The sequence below is a fragment of the Pinus tabuliformis genome, chromosome 9, assembly GCF_031772625.1.
Source record: "Pinus tabuliformis cultivar Carrire ecotype Pingquan chromosome 9, CPIR1, whole genome shotgun sequence".
In the NCBI taxonomy this organism is placed as follows: Eukaryota; Viridiplantae; Streptophyta; class Pinopsida; order Pinales; family Pinaceae; genus Pinus; species Pinus tabuliformis.
This window is the reverse complement of record NC_142307.1, coordinates 1,458,086,576-1,458,098,796: the sequence shown is the minus strand read 5'-3', so window position 1 is coordinate 1,458,098,796 and position 12,221 is coordinate 1,458,086,576. Positions and strand designations below refer to the sequence as shown.

General features: G+C 39.5%; 1 protein-coding gene across 5 annotated transcripts; it reads right to left on the bottom strand.

Moving 5' to 3' along the window:
* Window positions 1-1,223: 1,223 nt before the first annotated feature.
* Window positions 1,224-10,284, bottom strand: LOC149154081 (uncharacterized). 5 transcript variants are annotated; one of them, XM_089438473.1, is made up of 3 exons: window positions 10,039-10,284; window positions 6,217-9,953; window positions 1,224-2,231 (listed from the first exon to the last, which is right to left on the bottom strand). In XM_089438473.1, exons 2-3 carry the CDS (start codon window positions 9,905-9,907, stop codon window positions 1,660-1,662), a joined length of 4,263 nt encoding a protein of 1,420 aa, XP_089294599.1. In that variant the 5' UTR covers window positions 9,908-9,953; window positions 10,039-10,284; the 3' UTR covers window positions 1,224-1,659. The 5 variants fall into 5 exon arrangements, with proteins under 5 accessions (XP_089294599.1, XP_089294600.1, XP_089294597.1 ...); XM_089438474.1 differs by having other exon boundaries at window positions 6,217-9,948; XM_089438471.1 differs by having other exon boundaries at window positions 10,044-10,284.
* Window positions 10,285-12,221: the final 1,937 nt, after the last annotated feature.

Here is a 12,221-nt window from a genome sequence, read left to right as displayed (position 1 = left end):
TTGACTGCAAAAAGGGTATAGTTTGCACAGGTTACACTGCTGCAAGTCTTATAAATAATACTTGCTACTCAAGCTGGCAGAATATTATCATCCTCAACTTCAATGTGATTGAAACTTTTATCCTGAAGGAGGATATCTAGGAGCCATCAGTCAGAGCATTAATCGTAATTAATCCTACCCGGAAATTTGGTCACCGATTAGGGGATGGTCCAAAGAAAACCATGTGGGTGAGTTCACATAGTAGTATAATACCTCTCAAGGATGCATCTGACATGGAGCCCATTATCTTGGATAAATCAATCACAGGTAGAGGAAGACTACATGACCACAATAGAAAGCCGTCAATTTTGGTTGCTTTGACTATCAACTGTTAAGCTGGCTGAATTAATTTGGTTGACCACACGCTTTACTGCTAGCCAATTGTTCCGTGACAACAGAAGGGCTATGTGTGACCAATGCAGTCGATCAAACTTTATGTTGGTTTGAGATTGATGATTTGTCAAGTGTCCATGGAGATAATTTTAAATAGGATACAACAAGGTGCCACAGAAACCAAGTCCAGTAACTGCTCGTTGGTTTGAAGATTTAATGCCGTCTTTTACCTGAAGTGATAACCATTTAAAACTTGTCTTTGCCACCTCTATCTTAAAGTATCATGTATTCTCTGTGGTAGATTACTGCAACTACCTTTAACCTCCCTGTTTTGTTACTGTAGGTTTCCATTGAAATGTATCAAGCTTGTTTTGCCTGTCATCAGGCTCTGGGCCACTCAATTAAGTTTCAGATCTAACTAGTTTTTTATCAATGAATTTATACTTTCCTCATTATTACCCTAGCAAACAACATCCTATTAAGCAAAATGTGACTGATGTTCAACAGCAAATGTTTACTTCAAATATAGCACTGACATAACAATCTTAACATTATATGGAAATTTTAACATCTAGAGCTTAAAAGTAAGAATATGTTGTGAGTCTTTCATTTGAGAATTGAAGGTGAGAAATGGTCAGGAAAACATGACCATTGAAACAAGTAACATCATCAAAGTGCTACCAAGAAAACAAGCTTATGTGCATATGAAACATAGCTAGCCATTTTTGGTAAGTTAGTCTGTGTCAGTCAACTCAAGAACCATGATTATGGCATGAACTGACATAACAGCAAAACGACCTATCAAGCCATGCTAGGATACGAGAATTTATTGTTTGCTTAGCTCACAAACCTGAATAAACTGATAATATATTAGATGATGCACAGAAAATTATCAAACTGCTGAATTTGTACATTCTGCTTGTACATTGAGAACAAAACAACGAGGAAAAAAACTGGAGGTTTTGTTCTCCAACTGCAACACTCAACACATGAGCTATTCTGAGATTGTTGTTGGAAAATGCTACTTTGTCACATGATAATTTTGTAGAGGCATGGGATTCAGGAGGGTGGGTTGAAGATAAACAAATACATATTAACTAGTTACACTTTGTGGTGGTGCCTTTGTCTCATTTTCCAAAGTTAAGATGAAATCACAATAATTGTACAAGGGCATGGCCTATTTCAGCCATACTTGTGTATATGTTAAACAAATGGTGCAACAGGAAAAGCATTGGGTCACGCCCCTCATGTTGCAACCTGCTTCTTGTGTTCCTGCATGAATTTAAACTAAAATTGTCGCTTTGTGGCTTCCACTTTCATCAATAATTCTTTTATCTCTGCTTCCATTCTGATTTTCATATTATAATATTCACGCTGAGCCTGTTCTAGAATCTTCAATTCTTCAAGCTTGTGCCTCCGCTTTTCCTCAGTCTCGGAAAGGCATAGCTTTGCAAGCTTGCATGCATACTCTTGTTCTATTTTCTCATTTTTAGCAATTGCAATACGCTGAAGCCCTTCTGCTTCTCTGCGAGCATCATCAGCACGCACTTGAAACATACTTGCCTCAGCTTGCTTAATTCTCACAATGCTCTCCAGCTCATCTATCTCAGCCTTATTCTTCACCCTACTATACTGCAATTCCACAGCTTCTGTCCTCTTCCCTTCATTATCTCGATCATAATTCTGAAGAACAGTTCTAGCCCTATCTGAAGTACCAATTTTGTCGTTCAAACTAGGTGCTACATTATACATGGTTTCTTGAACAGAGACTGCAGCTCGGTTACTAACATCTCTCTGATTCGATTGAACAGAATCCTTGGATAAAAACCTAGCTGTTCCAGTAAACTTGGCATCACATTCTGCATTGATGAGACAGAGAACATTTCAGTCATCATATAAACTTATTTGAATAAAAACACACTATGCACATTATCAATAAAACAATCTAACAAAAATACAGTAGAAGTCAACTCAAATAATCAAAGCATATGATGAACAGATGTCCTCAAAAAGAATTGATGTGAAGTTACAGATCAATATATAACTTCAAAGACAGATGGATATCGATAGCCATGCATTATATATAAAATATGCACGCTGTTTCCCCATATATGAACAGCAGACCCTGACTTTTCAATAAATCCAGTAGACCCATTTCCATGCATTTCAGCAATTAAATGTATGGGATAGACATTAAAAAAGTACATAAAGTACATAATTGTCATGACCTTAATGGTCCAATTTCCAACTAGTTGATCTGTTTAAATATGCTAAATCATTCACTGGGAGTGCCTTTTAACTTACAGGAGTGGTGTAACAGGCTACAGCCCTTCATTTTGGCTTGGGTAGACAACTTCTCTTCCCGCATTCAAATTTGGACTTGGATGCACTTCAAGCCATGTTACAAAAGTAGCATTTAGATGCACTTCAATTCATGTCACAAAAGTGTCTGCCCATATTTATGGCCAAGAAGAATAAGTCTTCTAAGAATTGAGAAATCATAAATATTTGGAGGCTTAATACTTCTGATAAAGGTGCTAAAGGCAAGGGCACACCAAGGGACCCTTGACTCCACAACCTTCTTCCAAGAGGCCTCTCAGATAATTTAAGACAATCAAGAATATAAAGAAGAAGCAAACTCTTGGGAAATGTATAAGATTGCTGACAAGTTAGCCAAAGAAGCATCCAAGGTTTGTTGAAAGAGGAATTTGGGAGTCCTAGAGAAGCTTCACTGGCAACCAAAAGAAATGAAGTACAAAAAAAAAGAGTTCATATTGATCTCAACTCAGCAGTGCACATCTCTCAATGCAGTGCAAGCAGGATAAATGTACAACCAGAGAGAGATGTGCAAAAATTCAGCTGGGCAGTCTTCTGAGAAAGGATTTCCCTGCAGTCAGATAAGATCAGTTGAAGCAGAACCCCCAAAACCTGACTTATAGAAGAGCATAGACCCCTTCCACTTAAAGATCGAAGCTAACCAACCACTGTGTGAAGATCTTCGTGGATTAATGGGAACAAAAGGAATCCTCAAGAGATTTATGATGCAGTCAAAATATTTGATAAGGAACTTGGGTTTCTTAAAGAAAGACTTTGCCACAAGGCACAAGATTTAAGCCTAATGATAGCAAATTGCAAAGAAGGCCTGAAAACGAGGGAAACATACATGAGCTTCTGCTGCCCTTAAAAGAGTAGCTTTCACAGATGAGGACTGAAACTTCCACCAATATCTTGTATCTGCAGACCAATGCCATCTGCTGACTGTATCCTAGAAGACCAAGAAAATAGCTCCTCATCTGCTAAAGCGGGCACAAATTAAGTGTGCCTCCTAGACTCCTACCATTCCAGGCCAATTCAGCTGCTTAAATGATGAGAACACTAGTGCTAGCATCTACTCTGCCTTGTATGCCTCCATAGAGTTACTGGGAGCTCAGATCTGCAGTCTAGCAGACATAGTGAAGGATTATGACTTCATGTAGAACTTTGCTTATCAAATTGGTGTAATGGTCATTCTTTCCCCTTCAGCATCCAGGTTGCAGACATTAGAAGATACTATAAAACCAGAGGTCCTTGGGGTGTCCTCTCTCACCAAATGGAAACCCAAAACTGTGGAAGAAAAGCCCCCTAAAAGAAGGCTACATATCCCTAATCCCCATATCTTATATTGTTTGTAAGTATCTTCCAATATCCCCAACAATAAAATGATATCTTCCTATGATTTCATAAAAATGAAATCCAGGTAACAATCTATGAAAATATGAAAAGCCAACTCTCGAACCATCTAATAAGCATGTATATAATAAGCATCAGCGGGTCCCCTGGATGAAACACTTGAGGAAACTGCAAGTACAATGTATTAAGTTGTAGCCTTATAAAACATAATCTGGCAAAAGCCCAGATCAAGATCAAATTTATATGGTATTAACAAAAACTTTTATTTTTATGAGAGATAATTGATCGCAGTTTTCATGCCTGATCCAGTTAGATAATCATTTAAGAACAGCTTTCACTGAATCATTGTCACCACCAATTGGGTTCTGCATTTCAATGTACTAAAGTTGAAGGTAAAAATTGGCTCAAAACAAGTCAAAATAGCTTTTGAAAAATATCTTAATGAAGTTCTCAGGAGACATTCAATAAAATATATTTGGTTAATGATGCCATTCAGCTTTCCTGGTTTGTTCCCACTGAGACAGTATAAATACAACAATCTGATGAACTGAAATCTACTACTACAGTTGCCCCATCTACTACCCCCACTTGTATATATCAATAACACATGGAGAAAGCCTAACAAAGTCACTCTTTGTGCTTCAAAAATTAAGGAACTCATATCATATATCTGTTGATAGTGCCACTACACTATGGCAATGAATCTGTGAATACTATTAATCAGAGCAACAAACAGATAAAACCCTATAGCCTCAAAAGCATGTGCTTGTAAGTGAGGCAGATGCTGGCACAAAAGAGGCAGATAACCACCAAGACTAACAAAGCCTCCTAAAGTAAATTGCCACCAATATAAAATCAATTGGGAGTAACCCATTCTTATATAAAACCTCCACTATTACCTTTCTTAATGGAAAGAAGAACAAAATCAAGGGCAAAAATTCAAAAGGATACAAATCTTGAAATGCATATATAAAAAGTACGAATTATGAAGATAAAATATACATAAAGCAAGGACGTCAACTATCGAAAAGATAATCAAAAATTGTTTGGCTTCAAAGACCTATGAACAAAATGAATAGAAATGATTTGGTTGTTGATGTCATTCAGCTTTTAATGACCCATTCTTATTAAGATGGTACAAGTACAACAATCTGATGAACAGTAATCTGCCACTACAGTTGCCTCAACTACTAACACCACTTGTTATCGATCATTAATATGCAGTGGCTTACAATGGGAAAGCCTAACAGAGTCAGTCTCTGCATTTCATCTTTTAAGGAACTAATATCATATATCTATTGATCATGTCACTGTGGTATGAACAATGGAATCATAGATGATTCCTGCCAACAGTCATAGCCAGGGTAACAAACAGGTCAAACTCTAAGTCTCAAAAGCATGTACTTGCAATCCGTACATATGCTGGCACAAAGAGGCAGGTACCAACCAAGTCTAGCAAAGCCTCCAAAAGTTAGCTTGCCACCTAGATAAAATCAATTAGGAGTGTCCCATTGTTATAGAAAAACCTCCATAATTAGGTTTCTTAAAGGAAAGAAGAACAAAATCATGGATAAAAAATTTATACTTCAAATTCAAAAACGATGCAAATGCTGCTATGCATATATAAAAACTATGAGCTGCACTGCTGAATATCTGGGAATAAAAACTAGTTCAATGAAGCCCTCCAAACATGGAACAGGGAAAGTGAGTGGTAGGAAGGAAACCAAAGAAAAGTTACAGGAGGCAGGAGAACACCTCACAAACTCAGGGCAGTCCATTGATCTAAGGGAGAAATATATCCTTCCTTGAAAACGTGTTTAATATCAAGATCATGTCTTGGAATATTAGGAATCTCAACTCTCAAAGAAAACACAAGAATGTCAAACTATAGAATACATACTGAAAACTGGGTTGGCTGTGAAGACATGAACAAAATGCCCAAGCAATCAAGAAAAGAGAAATCAAGGAACTACAAAAAGGAAGAAATTCACAAACTGTAGAGACTTGGGTTTATTAAGTAGCAGCAAAAGCATCTATATTTTACAAAGTCTAAAAAGCACAAAAAAAAGACTATTTCTTTCAATTTCCATCTTTTGCTGCCCTGGTTTTGCAATTAAGCAATTAATTTAAAAGTGAAAGTTAGTTGGGATTTGGACAGAACCAAGCAATGCTTACCAGCCAAAAATGCCACAAATCTGTTACAGACTTCAGACGGATCACCTTTATCCGCCAGTTTCACCAACATCTGGTCCGCCTTGCTCCACAGTTGTTTACCTCTTGAATCTTCACTTCCTTGAAAAATTCTCCTTACACAATCAAGCTCTTTAGCGAGAGTTTCAACACCCCACTCCTTGGCACAAGTTGTGAAAACCTCCTTTACAAAACCAAACATCTCAGAAGAATGCTCACAAGCAATGCAATGGAATTGCATTTCTGTGGTCCCTGGTGCTCCCTTGATACTGCGACCATTCTTGATATGTGACATGCGAATACCACAATCCGTATGACACCAATGCATACAAATGTCACAGCCAACCCAGCTACATGTATTAGAAGCAGAGTCAAACTTTGAACAAACAAGACACATGCATGCACTGCAGAACCCGTTCCTCTGTGAGCAAATCTTACATTCACAGTCATCTACAGGCAGTGCACTACGGCATGACATGTTTCTACATCTTGATTGTAAGAAGACTTCAACCAGGTCTGTATTTGGAATGCTGTTACGTTTTAAAAAATCCTGAATCCCAGTCTTTACTGCAAGTAAGATTTCCAACTGAACCCTGTGAGACTGCAATAATGCCTCTGATGTCAGATCACTTCTCCTCTGTAGTATCACCTGAAAAGTTGAGAGTTCTTTGCTCTTTTTGTTGTTTCCTATCAGCTCCCGCAAGCACTCCCGCAAATGTTCCAGTGAGTTTTCTGGCATCTCTTGAAGTTTTTGAGACATAATTGGAATAGGTTCAGAAACAATCTCTAGGAGAACCCTCTCTGGACTTATCGGAGCTCCTGAGACAACTTTCTCTGCACTCATTCCATGAAGACCTCTTTGAGACAAAACAGCTCTCTCTCTCTCTGACTTACTCCTGTCCTTGTCAATTTGGTTGCGCTGCTCAGATCTTGTCTCACGAGAACCCACACTTTGTGTGGGAGAGGACCTGACCTCCCTCCATTGTTCCGATAAATCTCTCGGAAAAATACCGTCTCTTTCTGGGACATTACTTCTGCCTAAACTTCCGTCCAAACTCTTAGCCTGATGTCCTGGTACCATCAGAATTTTACCCTGCCTTTCTGAGCCATTATTTCTGCCCAAACTTCCCTCTGGGCTTCTTAGCTGTTGTCCTTGTGCCGAAAATCCGCCCTGAAAAACAGCATTAGTTGCGCCCCTTTCATATCCGAAGGAATCTCTATCATTTGACGGCTGTCCCCTACTATTTCCAACTAACATGCCTTGAGAACCCTGCAAGTTTCCATTCTGTAAAATCTTCTGGTATAGAGTTACTTCCCTTCGTTGTTTGAACCTATCCTGAGATGCACTTCCAACCATGCCATTGTTACCATGGGAGACTTGCTCATTTGAATATGATGTATTCCAATTACCATGTGATACTTGGTCACTGTTCCCTTGGAAAGCTGGGTGACTGCCAACTGAAAATTCATGATTCTCCATTGAGTTTTGTGTAAGAGAGCAACTAGGGTTGTGGACAAAGGGTTGCGAGCCCGAAAAAGAAATAGATGTGAAGCCATCTGAACCTGTGCGTGTATGAGCTGTATTAGTTGTATGAGCCGTGTAACTTAATGACTGAATGCTTCTTCCTCGACCAGGAGATGCCGGTGCTAAATTCGTGCTTCTTCCTCGACCAGGAGATCCCGGTGCTAAATTCAGGCTTCTTCCTCGTGCAGGAGATGCAGGTGCCAAATTCGGGATAGGAGAAGCCAGAGTCAATGAAGTATCAGGCAAACCCAAAGAAAGCTGAAGCGGCTCAAGTTTGGCCTTCTTTTGCCTTTGGTTTTCATTAGATATCTCTATCTCATTAATCTCTACTTTGGGGCGGGTATGTCGATCACCCTGATATCCTATGCTGCTTTTCCTTTCCAATCCAATGCCAAGTTCTCCTTCCTGCAGAGATTTTTTCTTTTTATCGCTGCTTAACAGCAAATTCTTTTCATCCCATTTGTCAAAATCTTCAGGACCATTTGACAGAAAAAGAGCCAGCCTCTTCCCTTTATCTCCACCTGGATCTTCTTCTTCCTGTGGCTCTACGCAATCCATAGATTGTAACGTGAACTTTTGTTTATCCCCTTCATCTGCCTTCCCTGAGCTGCCACCAGTTGCATTCAGGGTGCCACACATAAAACTCAAGGTTAATTCATGGCATTTCTCCTCAAGTCTCTCAATCTCCTCCGAAGCTTCCACTATTTCCATCTTTGAATCTGCCTCAAGGTCTATACCCTTTTTCTCTTCAATTCCCAGTAGCGATGCAGGCTGCTGCTCTATCTCCTCATCATTCATGCAACACGCTGTGCCATCATTGGTTTCAGTCTTACCTGATAAATCTGACACAATCTCGTCGAGACCATCTGTGCCATGGGCAGCTTGGAAAGATTCCATCTGCTCGCCATCATCGGCCCTCTCCAGGTCTAGCATTGATCTTAGTTGTTCTCCCTTTCCTGACTCTTCTATCTCGGCACCTCTACTTTCGTTTCCAAATGCATCATTCATCCTCTCCGCCCTTACCTCCAGATGCTCTGAATCATCACCCTTTGTTTCCATCGCCTCCTCCTCTACCTTGGCAACGAATTCAAAAGCCTGTTTTCCCTGCTTCCTCGACACATCATCGTGTTCAGGTTCTGGCTCTGGAGCCGGTTCTCGCTCTCGCTCCGGTTCCGGTACTTTTTCATATTCCAATTGCTGCTCCCTCTGTTGCACCTGCTCTTGCTCTTTTTCCCGCTCATGATCCAATGCTGGCTCTGGATCCGGCTCTGGCTCTGGCTCTGTTTCGACTTCCGGTTCTGGCTCGAGCTCCCCTTCCTCCATTTCACTACTGCTACTCTGACTCGCCATCTCTTCAACCTTTCTTGAATCCCCGCCCTTGAAGGACTCATCAGCTTCCTTGGACCCTTGCGGAGATTTGCTATGACTAATTCCAGAGGACCCATTAACCATATCCTCTGCAACCGCCTCATTTGTTCTCCCGGACCGAGACTGCGCATGATGGTGGTCCTCGTCAGCATCGCGGCTGCTCGATCTCTTCCACCGGTTGCCACTACCACATGGGCCCTCGGAACCATGTGACCGCTCTCCCTCACAACTCAGATGAAACCTGGGAACATCCTCCCTCTTGGGCCTCTCTCTTTCAGACCTGAAACCCTTACCCACAAACTTAAGTGACTCATAATTCTCCCTCTTGGAACCGCATCCCATCGAAAAGCTGCTCGATCTACGAACCCTCTCAGCCGAATGCAATCTCCGGGGAGACAGCTTTGCAGAATCACTCCCATCTCTAATATACCCCGACTCACGGTTCGATCTCGGTGTCTCTATTCTATCAAACCCCTTTCTCGAACCCTCACGGTCCCTCCTGGGCGGAACCCTGCCGTAACTGTCCCTGGATCTCTCAAGCCCCCCATCGGTCTCGTGTTCAATTCTCTTCCTCGACATCCGGCTTTCATCCATTGATTTTTCATAGCCAAAGCTCCGGCTGCCGCCGTTGTAGCTTTTCTTATAACTGCTGGGTCGACTGCTCTCCCCCTCCAAACCCTTGAGCGATCGCATCTTCACTCCCTCGGGCTCCCTTCGCCCCCAATCTTTACTATTCCCATCACCCTCCATCAAATCCTCGCCATACGACCTCGGCCGCTTCATTTTGAACGATCAATAAACAGCCCGATTCACCAAAGACCCTCCTATTCTGGACAAAAACAAACCAAAATAAAAACCCCAACAACCCTATCGACTGGGAATCGAAACCAACAAGGCCGTTTCCAAGACTGTACCTTACCTTATATTCCCGTCATTTGTCCGCCGATTCAAGCTGCGCAAACCGGCCGTGTCGCAGAGCAGGGCATGGCAATGATGGGAAGATCCGGATGAATGAAAAACGGCATGGAAAGCGCTGCGCCCCCGGCCTGCCCCGGCGTGCCTGCAACTCCGTCTCCGTCCATTTTGTCAATCCCCTCGCATCCCGACCCCCCACCCACATTCATGCCGCTCTGCGGTCAAATGAAACGAACCTCAAATGCGGCGAAACTCGTCGAAATGAAACCAAATCAAATTACTCGTAATTCGCACCAAATGAGGTTAGAGAAAGTAAAGTAGAAATCCAAAACGTCAACGCTGCGCCTCAGTGTCAGACGTCAGAATCTAATTGCCCCACGTGTACTGCGTATCCACCTGCTAAACTCTTTTTCGTTTCTCTTTAATTTCCACCGTTGACCTCAACTACATTAAAAAACAAAGACACGTCGCTTTCACTTCCTCGTGTGCGAATCACGACGAGCTTGCCCACTGACTCTCTGCCTTTTTCTTGGATACAAGTCAAAATGGGGCACATCATCTCTCAATTTTTTTTTGGTATCATTGCTCTGCACATCTCATCAAAATTTTAACTTGTTTGCAGATGTGAGTGGGGTGGGTTTATTGGAAATTTATAATATTTTAGGGTTGACTTTATCAAGATATCAAGTGGGTCTTTAATGAATTCTTTTTAGTAGTAAATGTTTTATTATTTAGTAGTGTTTTTTTTTTTTTTCTTCTTTTTGTTGTATCATTCCTCTCCACATTTCATCAAAATTTGAACTTGTTTGGAGATGTGAGTGAGTTGGGTTTTCCAAATTTGAACTTGTTTGAAGTTGTGAATGGGTTGGGTTTATAAGAAATTTATAATATTTTAAGGTTGACTTTATCTAGAATTCAAGTGGATTTTTAATGTTTTTTTTTTTTTTGGAGTAAATATTTGTTTAAATTTTTGAAACTATAAGTAAGGTAAAATGAAACATAGTTAGTGGTGTATATTTTTTCTTATCATATATTAATTTTATATGTTGAAAAGTTTTTATTAACTAATTTAATCTCGTATAAATTTACATATCTACATGTTCCAATTTACTAGACAATATTAATTCTCATCATGTTATTTGTAGAAATTGAATTTGAGAAAGGAGGATCCAATTATTCTTCCCAACCACTCAAAATAAACTTATTTGACAAACCTCTTAATACTCTTAATTTACTTGAGAAACATAATTAGCATTTGATATAAAAACCTCTTAATACACTTAATTAATCAATATTTGATATGAAACGTTTTTTTCACATGGAAATACTTTTTATAATACCTACAAGGAATATGCATATTCTAATCCGATGGATTACCTCTTAATACTTTTAACTTGCTTAAAAAATGTAATTAGTAATTGATATGAAGAGCTCTCGCTACTCTTAACTTACTTAAGAAATGTAATTAATATCTTAACTTAATAAGTGTAATTAGTATCTTAACCTACTTAAAAATGTAATTAGTATTTGATACCAAGAGTTTTTTTCCATATGGAAATACCTTTATATTCTATATGAAGAAGATACAAGTCCCAATCCTCAAGTAATTATTCATCATTCTTAACAACAAGACTAGAAGTCATTACATCAAAGTTTATCATGTAACTTGCCTAAATTAAATTTGAGTGGGGAGGATCTAAATCCAAATAAACCCAATTGACAAATTTCTTAACACTTTTAACTTATTTAAAAAATATAATTAATGTTTGATATAACACATAAAATTATAAAACTTCTTATTGTTTATCACAATTTTAGATTTTGGATACATTAGCTAGCCCCAAGGGTTAGCTTAGTTTGTCGAGTTCTCATCTTTAAAGCACTTTTTCTATTGAGAGGTTATGGGTTCAATTCTCTCAACACTCTTGAATCAGGGTCCATGGTTAAGCCGACAGAAAGTGATGGTTGAGCCGACATGGTTGAGCCTACAGAAAATGATGGTTGAGCCGACAAAAAGTGATCCTTTCGGCTAGTGGTTACCTACAAGAAAACCATAAACTAAATAGAAAAAAAATGATATATTGATTATTTATATATCTTTCTATATATAAAAGAGCATGGATTAACCCACTCTAATCCATTTAAACATTTTAATACATTTAATTTAGCGATATAATTAGTA